At 41.1% G+C, this 14,434-nt stretch overlaps 1 protein-coding gene across 1 annotated transcript in view; it reads right to left on the reverse strand.

Annotated features, from left to right (window-relative positions):
- col5a2a (collagen, type V, alpha 2a) overlaps positions 1–14,434 on the reverse strand; it is a 56,134-nt gene that overhangs the window by 13,040 nt on the left and 28,660 nt on the right. Inside the window, exons 3-27 of the mRNA XM_063213220.1 lie at positions 12,283–12,299; positions 12,123–12,155; positions 11,982–12,014; positions 11,276–11,329; positions 10,574–10,666; positions 9,746–9,820; positions 8,772–8,816; positions 8,288–8,341; positions 7,341–7,394; positions 7,175–7,228; positions 6,606–6,659; positions 6,354–6,407; positions 6,057–6,101; positions 5,205–5,258; positions 4,996–5,040; positions 4,122–4,175; positions 3,714–3,812; positions 3,505–3,549; positions 3,233–3,331; positions 1,388–1,441; positions 1,094–1,201; positions 860–913; positions 660–758; positions 291–344; positions 28–126 (exon numbers count right to left, since the gene is read on the reverse strand). Of these exons, the coding sequence (XP_063069290.1) occupies positions 28–126; positions 291–344; positions 660–758; positions 860–913; positions 1,094–1,201; positions 1,388–1,441; positions 3,233–3,331; positions 3,505–3,549; positions 3,714–3,812; positions 4,122–4,175; positions 4,996–5,040; positions 5,205–5,258; positions 6,057–6,101; positions 6,354–6,407; positions 6,606–6,659; positions 7,175–7,228; positions 7,341–7,394; positions 8,288–8,341; positions 8,772–8,816; positions 9,746–9,820; positions 10,574–10,666; positions 11,276–11,329; positions 11,982–12,014; positions 12,123–12,155; positions 12,283–12,299 (1,529 nt within the window). The remainder of the gene's footprint in view (positions 1–27; positions 127–290; positions 345–659; positions 759–859; positions 914–1,093; positions 1,202–1,387; positions 1,442–3,232; positions 3,332–3,504; positions 3,550–3,713; positions 3,813–4,121; positions 4,176–4,995; positions 5,041–5,204; positions 5,259–6,056; positions 6,102–6,353; positions 6,408–6,605; positions 6,660–7,174; positions 7,229–7,340; positions 7,395–8,287; positions 8,342–8,771; positions 8,817–9,745; positions 9,821–10,573; positions 10,667–11,275; positions 11,330–11,981; positions 12,015–12,122; positions 12,156–12,282; positions 12,300–14,434) is intronic.

The raw sequence follows: 14,434 nt of genomic DNA on the forward strand, positions 1-14,434 counted from the left end.
GATTGGACCTCTGTTGTGAAAACGCACACTGAAGCCTTTAGGCCCAGGCAGTCCCATTGTTCCTGGTGGGCCTCTGGTTCCAACAGACCCAGCTGGCCCTGGCCGACCATCCTCACCAGGGGCACCCTGCAGAAAGAGAAAAAAAGACATTTGTTGTTTAACAATATACGCATATTAGGTATGTTATAACAGTTTTATATACAGTATTACTGTGTAAGTATTACCAATATCATGCTGTTTGACTCAAGATATTGATGACTTTGAAACAGTTAATAGAATGGGTTACATACCAGTGGTCCTGGTTTCCCCTCAGCTCCCTGGACTCCAGGTGTTCCAGTCAAACCCTAGGAAAAGATTGTGTGATCTTCATTATGTCTTTGTTGTTGATAATATAACTGATTTATTTCTTGTATCTCAGACAAAAAAAAATAAGGAACCAGTAACTAAGGAACCAGTAACTAAGACCCCATACTATTAATCATTGGACCCAGGTTCGAGTCTGGTCTGAGGGCATTTCCAAATCCTTCCCCATCTTACTCACTCATGACTTTCCTGTAACTCTCTTACACTGCCCTGCCGATAAAGCCCGGCCTACGGCAAAAGGTAAAAGCCCAAAAATATATTTTAAAAAGAAAAGAGTAAGATATTGTGTAGATTACCCTTGCTCCAGGAAGACCGGGCTCTCCAGTGCGTCCTGGATCACCCCCAGAGCCCTTTGGTCCTAAGATTCCTGCGATTCCACGGTCACCTTGTGCTCCCTAGGAGTGGGTGGGAATGACACATTATTTTTTTTATTGAAACAGTGCCATGTTGCTCAACAGGTAATCATCAGATGCAACGCGTGTGCGTGTGTACATACCTTGGGGCCAGCTAATCCGTCAGCGCCTGGGAATCCTCTGTTGCCAGGAGCACCCTATGTCAATAGCAACAGATTAGCAATAAAGAACCAACTGTATGCCTGTCAACCATGGAGGGGATCATATTTCGTAGGTGTTTCGTCGTAATCTTTTATGCACACACTGCCACACACACAGGACCAGTTATTGTGAAATGTATACATTGCTGAAATATGTACAATGTTGACTGAACTCACTCTCTCACCAGGAGCTCCCTGTGGGCCTACCGACCCAGAGTCTCCTCGAGGTCCCCTCTTTCCTTCCTCTCCCTGAGGACCGAGGACTCCCTGGGCACCTTGAGGTCCCTGTAAGGTGCATACGTTGTGGATTAGAGCAGACGTCATACTTAGTGGTGGATATGTATCGTAAAAAGGGGATGGCTTCCCAATTTAATCGATTCAATTTCACAATATAAAAATAAGCCTGTAAAATGTTTGAAATGACACAAGGTCTACATTATACTTCACATGTAATTGCATTTAGCTACTCACAGGTTCTCCTTTGGGTCCTGACTCTCCTTTGTATCCTGCAACACCAAGATCTCCCTGGAAACAAACAACAGAGTAAGTGACATCTGAAAAATGTCAAATCCCGAAAATTCATACTGCATGCATCTTTACGGCACATCCTTCAAGCAAAGCCTATATTCCTATGCCAACTACTGCAAGCTCATGTTGCTCTGTGTTAGCCTGAGAACATTAGCATTCAAATATAACAGCTTGTTCTTTCAGACATAGAAGAATTAGCATTACTTGTAATGCTAATAATGCTACCCACTTTCATATGAACAATTATCACCCAGAAAGGGTAAAAGGCCAAAGATTAACACTACATTGTACAAAATTCCATGACTCTAGAATGAAGAAAGCAAAACATCCACCTACAGCTAGCCTATTGCAAGTCAACAACATTGCCACATTATTATCTTTTCGCAATAGCTGATTTAGCGGATATAACTCCACTTTTTACTGTTTTGGGCATTTCATAGTGTATATTTCATAGTTAAGTTACATGGAAAACCTATTACAAAGCAGAGATGAACTTGTTTTTATTATTAAATGCATGTCTCCCTGAGGATTTCATCCATGCAGTTAGCCATAGGTGTCAATTCCTGGTCCAGAAAGTAAAAACCCTGCCACAGTTTCCTTCCAACACAGGTGACTCTAATAAGCAGCTGGTCTTGAGTGTTCAATTATCAGGTGATTCGGAGATGGTTGGATCCAATTTGTGGCAGGGTTTTTACTTTCTGAACCCGGGATTGACACCTCTGCAGTTAACATATACTCTAAACCACCTGCTCCCCATTCCTCAAAAAGCATCATTAGTTGCTAACCATGATCCTGTTTCTTGAAAGTATAGTTGGCGTTGGAAAATGGAAATGCAATGGAAAAATGCTTTTCAAGTAGGCCTACGTTGCTCACTTGATTAGCAATGACGCTTACGAGAAACACACTCCAGTTAGCAACTTAGTAGGCTGCCAATCAACCAAGTTGCAAACTTAGTTAGCAATGGTGCTGTTGAGAAACACATCCCTGGTCAGTCAGCTGAGTGGCAAGCGGACAACTGTGGAAAGTTTCACTGCTTGTCTGCCTGTATGCCTTCACGCTCACTTTGCCTCTTCATTCATCACAAAAAACCCACAGGCCTGCAACATTAGGAGGTGATAAACTCTGATACAAGACAACAGAATGGATCCAGCATGTCTTACACAACAACACCATTCTAAGTCCATTTCTTCCTCCTGACTCTTAACTGCATGCTAAGTATGCAAACAAGTACCAGTATCTCAACAACATCTGCTTTGATGCCTTTGTTTTGTGCTAGATTGCCTTTTACTGCCTGCGAGCAACAGTGTTGCGCAGTGTAATATGGCGCCACATCGGCCCACAAGCTGTGTTGAAAGCCTTGTTGCTATTTCCATTTCGATCAATTGTGTTGACAAGATTTTGGGGTTCCCAGCAGTTCAAAATAAACTGATAACTTTACAAAAGTCATATGTCTGATGTAACGGAAGGGGCAATTTTCCAGAATATATTGCGAACAGACTGTGGCGCCACGAGTCAGTAGGCCTACAGTAACACCTAGCAGCTATACCTTTTACAACTATTAAATGCTGGAATTATACACTCATGACGATTAACTACCAGCTCACATGGTGGGCCGGAGTCATAAGACCAGTTGTCACATTTTCAGTGAACTATCAAAGCCCGAAACCGAAGCACCGCTGCCATTTTAACCAATCTGATGCATAGCACATTCATTCTTAGTAGAGATCACTAAGATAAAAGGCAGGCTTGATTTTTTTTAATGTAAAAGCGAAGTACTGGTTGCCATACCCTTGTGCCCTTGATGCCAGGCTGTCCTGTGCTTCCCTGTGGGCCAGGTGGGCCAGCAGGGCCCAGGAGACCATTAGGACCTTGTGGACCTGCATTTCCCTGTGGAAGAGGAAGACTGTTAGACAATTAAGATGCATGCATCCAATGGAAGAACGTTTATATACAAGGTTTCACCACTGGTTCAGTGTAAGTGTAAGTCAGTGTTGTTTTTGACTGGAAATTCCCAAAGTGGTGTCCGGGTGGATAGCTTGTGATTGCCCATTTGTACGTACCACAGGACCCTTGGCACCAGGGCCTCCATCTTGTCCTCCGGGACCCTAAAAACAAAACAAAGTAAAATTGCAAGATTACCAATGACACATGTATTATTGAGGTATACAGTACATATGCCTAAACTGGGAAGTTGTATCATTAGAGTGAGTAAGTAGTAGTGTCTAGTACCTATAATCTACAAACAAGTAGTAGACAGGTATTTACAAACCTGAAGGCCAGTGGGTCCAGCTCTGCCTTGGTTTCCAGTCTCCCCCCTCTGGCCCTGTGGTCCCTCAGGCCCTCTTACGCCAGTGGAACCAGCTTGACCCTGAGGGGAAATGAAGGTCATTTTAATTAGATTGTACACAATCCGTTCCAGATCTGCAGACTCACAGCGGAAGTGCAATTATATCAAGTCTGTACTGTGATTTTAAAAAGGCCTATGCAATTTCTAAAACAGTGAATTGGAACTATAGTGTGTTTGTTATTAATACATATTTACTACATATTTATAATATATTTACTCTACTAACAGTATTCATTCTTTAGCTACATGAAATCACGCAAAATGAAAAGTGATCAATTTTGCTTCCTCAAAATTTGTCATTGTTTCAAAACTCATTTCATATCCACTCACCTTCATTCCTGGCTGTCCTGGAAATCCAGGTGCACCAGAAAGACCCAACGGCCCCTATATCAACAAAACAAAACAGGTGGTGAAAAACTAGCAATCTAATGCAAAATGGAACCAAAGAACCTCAACGTAGAAAAACAGTAACAAGCACTATAAGTAGCCTCTTACTGCAGCTGGGGTCGCCGGCGACCCTATTCACTTGCTGAAAATGCTTAACTACTTCATAACAACATTGCTATGACATTACAGAAAGCCATAGTGCTGCGCTAAGGGGTTAAAAGACGATAACATTCTGAACTATGTCTGCTAGAAATGAAGTTGCTGTCTGTACAGCACTGTACAGCAAAAATGTGCACCAGTTCTTAAAAATAAATCTAGCCCAGACTGTAACACAAACTTATACAGTAAAGGGATAATAATCAGTTTGTGTCATTTAACTTATATGTCCTTTATATTGGACTTATATGTCCTCGACATGATGGTGTGCCTAAATATCATTGCAATATGCTGATGTTAGTGCTTGTTGCTTGAACGTTTAAACAAACGATTGCCATCTCTCCTTTGCAGCGTCATCTGTTTTCATGTTTTGCCATGGGGTGGCAGTATTTCACACTGTACCTACAAGTTGGGATCCTATAGGATCTGTCAAGAATTTGGACAATATCCTTTTGACATTGTGTCTGTAGGCCTTCATTGTATCATGGCAAAACATATGGCCCATGTGCAGTAACATTTTTTAGACCCCTCTTTCCTTTGTCATTTCTGTACTTCTAGTCCAACAAAATGTGATGGTACAAAAATACGAAAATCATTTTCAAAAAGTGCAATGACATCTTGGTATAATGTTATAAGGAATTAATAAAGAAACGTCTCTTACCATTGGACCAGGCTTTCCTGGGTTTCCGATAACTCCCCGACTTCCCTACAATGGCAACAGCAAAAAAAAAAAAGAAAGAAAACCATATGTGAATCGTCTGTATACTGCATAAGTAATGAATTGGGATGAATTCAAGCAAAACTCTTTTTGGTGAAATCATGTGATGTAAGGGCTAAAATAGGGGATGTGCTTGTTTATGTGACACCTACAGGCAATCCGCTTCCTCCAGAACGTCCTCTCTCTCCTGGCATTCCCCTGGGTCCCTGCACAGAAATATTACATTACATTACATCACATTACAATACATTACATTACATTACACTTTTATTCAAAGTGACTTACGGTTATTTGCAGGGTATGGGTTTACAGTCCTTGGAGTAGGCTAATGTGGGGTTGGGTGCCTTGCTTAAGGGCACTTCAGCCATGGATATGGGTGTAGGGAGAGGTAAGGGTGGGATTCGAACCCATGTCCTTAACGTCTAGGCCACGGCTGCCCTAAACATTGTTTGTCTTAGATAATTACTGAAACCATTACAGGATCTGTCATATTTTGACCAAATTATGAATACACAGAAAAAATGGCATTCTTTTGGGTGTACATGTACTGTGAACTTGAACGTGCAAGACGAGTGATAAATGGATCTTAGCAAAAAAAAATAGCCCTACATGTACAAACGAAATTACAATGAATGTAAACAAGCGTGGCAAAATGGCTAATAAATCTAGTAAATCTAATGTAATACCTAAAAAATATGTGTGACTTGTGAATAGTTCATTACAAATGCCAGGTTAATGCCAGGTTTCCCCCAGCACTTTAGAGTTAAGGTGGCCACCTTGATGTCTGGGGGTTTCTCATCATAACTCTTATAAAACTGTATGAAATTGATGATAGTCACAGTCACCCTGATACGGCTAACCCCCTATCCACCTTGACTAATACATGTTCTGCGGCAAACACGGTAATGACAAAATATTCAATATCTTAGCTGTTCAGCAGAAACCGTGTAACTCAACTCAAATTATTTTTCACAATTGAGAATTGTTAAGTTATCGGGTCTTACCATAGGGCCAGGTGCTCCCATCTGTCCTGTTGAGCCCATGTCTCCCTAAAGGAAGGGATCAAAATGAGCTGTTATGATAGTACAAACCACAGGATTTGTTGTGGCCATCATAGAACGGTTACTTTAATGAGTGTTTGCATGCAATGTGAAGATCTTTGCAAGGGGACACACTGGGCAAAAACAGATGCTTTGGCTAACCTGACTCACAACAATACCCTCAAAGGACATTCCATGTAGGCCTATCTATTTTATTCATTTATTTATTTATTTACATTTTTTAAGTCTGGAAGCACATACCTTCGATCCGACTGTACCACGCTCTCCCTTCATACCACCTGGGCCTTGATGACCCTGCAATATCAGACAAAATATTCAGCGACCTGCTATCTCCACCGACAAAAGGAGAAAAATAGTAGAGAGACTGACAGGGTAGGTCAGGGTTTCTCCTCTAAAAACACTTTAGATGTAAATGGGGTCTTGATGAATTACAGTAAGCTGAATGATTTGAAAGGCTGCCAGTGAAAACTGCACAATGGCAGGTATACTTACTCTGTGTCCTTTAAGACCTGGGGGTCCAGGTGTGCCTGGGAAACCTCTGGATCCCTAGCATAGCAGACATTTGACATCAGTTACGATATGTAAAGCTGGAATATGCCATTAGTACATGCATATGAACACACCAACAAAAAATACACATAAAAACATACGCTCGCTCGCACGCTCGCTCGCACACACACACACACACGCACACGCACACGCACACGCACACGCACACGCACACACACACACACACACACACACACACACACACACACACACACACACACACACACAGTTAGGCTTAAGGGTGCATCCTAAATGTTAGTGTCAGAGTCAAACAAACACACACACACACACACACACACACACACACACACACACACACACACACACACACACACACACACACACACACATGCACACACACACGCACACACACGCACACATACAGACACACACAAATATACACACACAAATGAAAACACACACACACACACACACACGGTATACACATAACTTAACCTACTTTGTACATTTATATATTAACTGACAGTAGTGCTTCTTATACGGATACTTACAGCTGACCCTGGGAATCCAACATCTCCTGCCTTTCCTGGTGTGCCTGCCTCACCCTAGAAAAAAGGAAAACACCATAAACTTCCTGTCCATTTAGTGAACTGTGGGAATTTCGCATCGGACGTACCGTTTTGCCCGTTTTTTGTTTTTTTTAAATGATTGGCTTACATCCTCTCCAGGCTTTCCAGGTGGGCCCTCTGGTCCTCTTGATCCAGAGTTTCCCTATAACACAGTTATTACATTACATTACATTACATTACATTACATTACATAGCATTTAGCAGACGCCTTTGGCCAAAGCGACTTACAAGGAGAAATTTAAGCAAGAATAGGGTAAAGCACAGTGTACAGTTGCAACACTGATATCATTGTCCTACACACAGAGTAAAGAAGAAGACTTAGCAAAGAATACATACAGAATACATACAGTACATACAGCACATACAGAATACATACAGTAGCAAATACACATGTTCATGTATGCACACAGTAGATTTTTCAGAGTTAATTCTAACACCTAGAGAGTGTTGGTCCTACTCTCTGAGCATTAAATGAATACAGGAACATGAACTGTGTAGGTTATAGTACTGAAGGACATGGTTTGTCTATCCGTTTGTTTGTTTGTCTGTCAGCAGCATAACTCAAAATGTTCTGAACGGATTTGGATAAAACTTTGTGGAGTTGTTGGAAATGACAAAAGGAACAAGTGATCAAATTTTGATGGTGATCCGGATCACAGTTCGGAATCAGGATTTTGGGATAGGGTGAATTTTGCCGTTTCTAACTCCACAAAAAGAAGGCAGAAAGACTTTAAAAAATAGGGTGTCAAATGTTATATCAAACAGCTTCCTTGGCAGAGGTCTGCACTCTCTGAGAGCATTTCTAGTCATGTTTTGCTTTGATGATGATGAGATTGCATATACAGTACACTATTCATTTGCAGCATAGAATAGTTATATAGGCTAGAAGAAGAAGAAGAAGAAGAAGAAGAAGAAGAAGAAGAAGAAGAAGAAGAAGAAGAAGAAGAAGAAGAAGAAGAAGAAGAAGAAGAAAGAAGAAGATAATGATGATGATGAAGAGAAAGAGAAAGAGAAAGAAGAAGAAGATTGAAATACCATAGGTCCAGGGTCACCAACATCACCAGGTGCTCCTTGAGGTCCAGAAGAGCCCTGGAACATACAACCAATTTTCATTACAATAACGGAACAAGAAAAACAAGGATGTTCACATGTAACTGAGATCATCCTGCACAGTTCAGCTGGGGGCTTCAACCCGCAACCTCTCTTCAAACTTCGCCATGGGGTGCGCTAGCAAGTGAACTAAGGCCAGAGACATAGCCTTGGCCATCAGAGTATGTATGACCATTCGAGAAGGAGGTTTACCAACATTGCACTGTTAGTTGACATGGATTACACGCAACCATGATGATTAAGGACACAGAAAATGATTAACAGTCTTTGAACGGATCTTGATATTTATGACATTAACATAATGTTTATGACACATCCATGACTGCATTACAACACTCTCATGACACTCTCATGTCACACGTATGCCACAGGTGTCAAGTAAAGTGTTAGCGGATGATAGGTTACTTACTGGCATGCCGCTTGGCCCAGGGGGTCCTCTGGCTCCGGCCTCCCCCTATGAGAAATCAAGAAAACAAAGTCGTATTAGACTTATCTTAACCCCTTAGCGCAGCACTTTGGCTCTCTGTAATGTCACAGCAATGTTGTTATGAAGTAGTTAAGCATTCTCAGCAAGTGAATAGGGTCGCCGGCGACCCCTGCTGCAGTAAGAGGCTACGAGACTAGATGTCACAGGCCGAACTCATGATCATGACCTCATGAACTCATGGCCTGAGTTTCACACCTCTGGGCTAGATGAAGGACTTCACTTGCCATTGTCATAATTTTCAAAAGATAGACCAGTAAATGGTTGGCTGATATGTGGAATTAGATCAATCCAACTATCAGTATCGAGATCCATCTATCCGGAGGTGGTGTTCTCCAAGATAGGCCTATACTTTGAACAAAACACTAGTTGCAGTTGCATTGCATTATTAACTGGACATTTCTGATAGCATTAGAAAGTAAAAGCAAAGCCAAAATACAGATGTTATTTTACGTAGGCCTATATAATGCTGTGAACATTCAAAATATGACTGCCATTGTAGGAGATACATATTGTAGGTGCAAACATAACAACACCTTTTCTATCTTTGTCACAAAATGTTGTTTATACATAAACATGGTACGGGAGGAAGCCTGTGAGAGATTGACAGCTGTCATTACTTGCTCCCCCCTTCGCAGACATTTAAATCCCTCCTTTTCCTTTCACCTGTGATGTGCGAAGGCCTTCCAGATTGTCCCACCACCTCCCCCTACTCCTCCTATTCACTAGAGTACCAAGCTACATTCCCCTATAGAGTGGGGGGTGGAAGCGGATCTCATCCCGCATGATCTTCGCTTTAGCATCCCAGCACCGAGGCCAGCCAGCATGCCACTCACGCATATTGTACGCCAAGCACTCAAGGGTAAACTAGTGAAATAACAGTGACCCCTACTGCTTACCCGTGATCCGTGCAGCATCGCCAAGTTTCCTGATTTCTCATCGAACCCTCCAGCCATGTTAGCGGAAAACTGGCCCTGAAAACAGGAAAACATCATTTTAGCCACTAATGACGACATAATGATGAGGCCCCACAGATAGTAGTGTAATGAGACAACCACTGCTTACAGTAATATTACCATCACAACGCACTTTTAGATTGAAAAGACACATGTATGGTGTAGCCTACAAATGGAGATTTATGTAAATAATAAATACAGTATAAGTTATGAGGAAATACATGATGTAAGATTGGATCAAATCTTGGACAGAACTGTTGGCTTTGGTATACACCTGCCTTGTGTGTTATGAGTAGGTGTGCGTTAATAAGACACTGTGTTGTGATGGTGTAGTCTGGGAAACAAAAAAAATAGTATTGTGGTGCATCAAGCTTATGGCGTCTTCTGCTTGTGCTTGAGTGGTGAATTGACAAGTGGGTGTCCACAGAAGGGGTATCAAACGCAAATTGACTATGGGCCAAAATCAAAATCTGTAACGAAGTCGTGGGGCGAACTCGTTTATTTTATTTTATTTTATTTAACTAAAATTGTGAGCGCATCACATATAGTAGTTCATGTGCCTGCACATATTGTGAAGAGTGTAAGCTATTTCATTAGCCTGGGACCATTCAGAGTCCTGTGACACACCAAATTTCAACTGTAATCCGCATTTGAGATTTGCAGGCCGAATAAAATGACTCCCCGGGCCAGATTTGGCTCCCGGGCCTGAGTTTGACATCCCTGCGGAGTCTACTGTATGTGGTCTACATACAGCATGTCTGAGCTGCTTACCCCTTGGTGAGATGGATGTCCGGGTGGGCCGGGCTGTCCTGGGTTTCCTGGAATTCCTGGCTCCCCATCGAATCCTGCTGGGCCTCTTGGACCCTGCAACCATACGCTCTCTGATTAGTAACAACAATACATTCATCTAATATCTTTGTCAGGCATACACAGCGAATGGTGATGTACGTCTGTATCATGTGCTGCATGGACAGCGGGTAGCGATTAACAAATCAAAGTAAAAGATGAGTTTACAAAATTATGAACTCTGAATGTGCACAGTGGCAGAATCCTTTTAATATTTTTGATTGCACACTCTCTTATGTAACCCTACATGTTCAGAAGATGGATTTTATTGTTTGCACGGAGATGCTGAGGTGTGCTGTGTGATCTATAATGTGCCCTGTGTCTCTGTCTTTCGCATTGACTTTCACTTTCTCATAACAGTGTAACACTTGGACAAGAAAACTCTTGTGTAGAAAAGATCGAGAAGAGAGTTGTGAACTTTTGTGTTGAATGTTTTGGAACACTGAAAAAGGAACAGGAAGTGATCAAAGTGAGTTAGTCAGAGAGTCATCAGCCTTTAGGCTAATGTTGTGTGCTGTTAAACGGTTAATAAACCTTTTTGAAGTCTTATACACATTTGGCTTCCACAATCTTTTTAAATGCCCAGAACCCACTTTAGCCTACACAGTATAGTCCTTAGGTACTCACAGGTCTGCCCTTGGCACCGCGATCGCCTCTGAATCCAGAAGCTCCAGGAGGTCCCTATATGCCAAAGAGCACAGCAACATCAGAGTGAATACCATTAAGCACCACATATTCTGTAACTAGGTCAGTATCACACAAAAGGTGCAGTCTTTAACAGGTTTTAAGCTACGTGTTAACTATGCTAACCTGCGATTGAGAGCAGTTGTGCACATGCTGTTAGTGTATTCTATTAGTAGGATAACAAAGTCATATGATGGTTAATTGTTGAATAAAAGTATCTTTCAGCCCACAGCTCACACAGTAAGTTACTTACAGCAAAGTAAACTCTAGTTAGGATACTAAATCCTCCAAGTCATACATATCAACGGGTCAGAGTCATTTTGCTACCACCTAGTGTCCAGTAGTTGTGAAAGACTTCACACCTCGCACAGCAGCCTACATATCTGCACGTCATACTCTTGGAATATGATGGTATACGGTATAGCATCACATCTGTGTTGACCAAACTCACCAATCTACTTGGTTCACAAGACCCCTGTTTCAGGTGGCCATTTTAAAAAATAAATAAATTTGGATTTAAAAGTTGCCTTTCTTGTAAAGGCTCTGCGGGTCACATGAAATGGCTGAGTAGGCCGCATGTGGCCCCCTGGCCTGAGTTTGCCCACCTCTGATTAACACTATAACATCACATCTGTGTTGACAAACTCACCATTGGTCCTGGTCTTCCTCTAATCCCTGTCACCTGTAGGGGTTAGTAAAGATAATAAGACAAGTGGTTAAATGAATATCTACAAAAAAGAAATACAAAGTGTTGGTGTGTAATATGTACAAAATGAAAAAATATACATACGTATGGGACGTCTCCTGGTTCTCCCTTTTGACCCTGAAAATCAATCATGGACAGCATTTGTGTACTTTGTAATGCACAAGACATGTTTAATTAATTGTTAAAAATGTATTGATTTTTATTTTTATCTGATTATTTTAATAGAAATGAGCTTGAGTCTCACCTTGAACACGGTTCCACCTGTCAAAATACAGAACAATAACATTAAGGATCAATTTTCATTATTTGATTAGTGCACATACTCCACAACCCACTAGTGGTCTTCATCATTAATGTTACTGTTAGTATGTGATTACAGGTAGCTTGGCAGTGAAATTAGCCGAACGGTGCCCACAGAATAGTATATTCAAACCAACATGCATTCATTTACAACCATCTTCCCCCTGTGAGGTCCTTAGTGCCTAGCTCATTTATGTTGCATATGCTTTGCAGTGTGGGTTGACATGTAATCACAATGACAAATTATTTTCCTTATGTATCACGCTTTTTATCCTACAGACTTAGATGTTTGCATTGTAAGACCCTAGAAAATGGATGACCTTTCTGTCTAAGTAATTCTGAAACTTTCTTATCATGATTAATTTAGAGGCCAATCCCCAACGTATGCCTTAGTAGGTGTGGTTCTCAACTCCTGTGCCCTCTTACAGTTTTTCTCGATTGCCTACACACAATTTTCGGAATCGGTCTTCGAATTCTCAAAACTCTACACACAAATCTCCAAACCTCACACACAACGTGCCAAACTCTTCACTACCTCTGAAAAATGCACGTCTTGTCTCAAAACAATGTACTCTCTTCTAAAAACCTCATTTTGTCGTCAAATGACACACACAGACAGTCACTACAATACACATTTGCAGACCCATTAAAACACTGTTGGGCACAGGGTAAAACTAATTTCTCCCAGTAACTTGGGCTTTTTTTGTTCTGGATTGCATGGATACTGTGACATAAGTTGGAAAAACTTCATTCCCACAACACACAAACAGAAACAGAAAGATGTTTATGTCTTTTTCACAAAAACAACACAAAGATAAACCCCACTGCCTATTTGGCAGTACAAAAAAAAACATTACATTACTGTATAGCCTATTGCTATGAAAAAAAAACTCTATACTCAACTTGAAACACAGTAGAAACTTATTTTCTTCAGTGTTCTACTTACTAAAGATGGTATTTTTCTGTAGTAAAATACTGAAATATTGTTTTTAGACTCGGAGTACACAGACGTGTATATATTTTACATATTTTTAAAAATATTTAAAAATTGCACTAATGTAATGTAATTGCACTGTATTGTAAAATATTGGGTAACCACATGAAAGTTATGTCTTGTATAACATATTTTTGAGTTCAAAAACTAAACAAATGGGTTTTCTCCTTGCATCCACTCATTTTTCATCAATATGACATGCAATGTGTGTCCTTATGGGGTGATGATTTCAGATTGTAAACCGGTATGAAGAGAGTTTGCACATGTGATGAGGAAGTGAACATAGTATTGCAGTTGATATAGTGTTGTGAATGACAGTGTGTTCCATGAGAAACCCAGTGTTTTTCTTTATGAAAATTGAGTGTAATCCAGAGAATTGTGTGTAATGGTGTGAAAAGAGTGTGTTTTAAAACTGGAATTTGAGTGTTAAGTAGGAATTGTGTTTAGTGTTCAGTGACATTGGTTAGGGGAGTTGGGAAATGGGTGAGATGTTCCGAGAATTGTGTGTGAAGTACCAGAACTTGTGTGTAGGCAACCGAGAAAAACTGTAATGACAATGGGCATTTCTCAAAACTCTAGTGCGCGCACTTCCAAGTGTATCAGCCTAATTATGCCCAGTGATTGGATACTCTTTATTAGTCACGCCCAGTGATTGGATACTCCGCAGAGTTCAGCAAAGAGTACCCAATCACTGGGCGTGGCTAATTAGGCTGATACATTTGGAAGTGCACACACTAGAGTTTTGAGAAATGCCCAATGAACTTCATTTGTGTGGATAGCATGCATGCCATTAATTGAGGGTTCTCCTGGCCATTTCCTATAGAGAGAGGACAGGAAATAGTCGGGAGAGAGATGGGGAAGGATGGGACTCACTAGTTTCATGCCCGGTCGGCCCGGGAGTTGTACTTACGTCTTATGTCATTTGGTTTGAGCCGGAATAGTGTATTCGGTTGGCTAGGCTACGTGTTTTTGGGTTTAAGTACAGCGTGATAATAGTATTAGTTGTGTAATCAAACATTTCAAATAAGTGATTTAGGGTTAGGGTTAAGGCTAGGGTTAGGCTTAGGGTTAGTGTTTAGGTTATGGTTAGGGTTATAGCGAC

Source organism: Engraulis encrasicolus, chromosome 13, assembly GCF_034702125.1.
Source record: "Engraulis encrasicolus isolate BLACKSEA-1 chromosome 13, IST_EnEncr_1.0, whole genome shotgun sequence".
Taxonomy (NCBI): domain Eukaryota; kingdom Metazoa; phylum Chordata; class Actinopteri; order Clupeiformes; family Engraulidae; genus Engraulis; species Engraulis encrasicolus.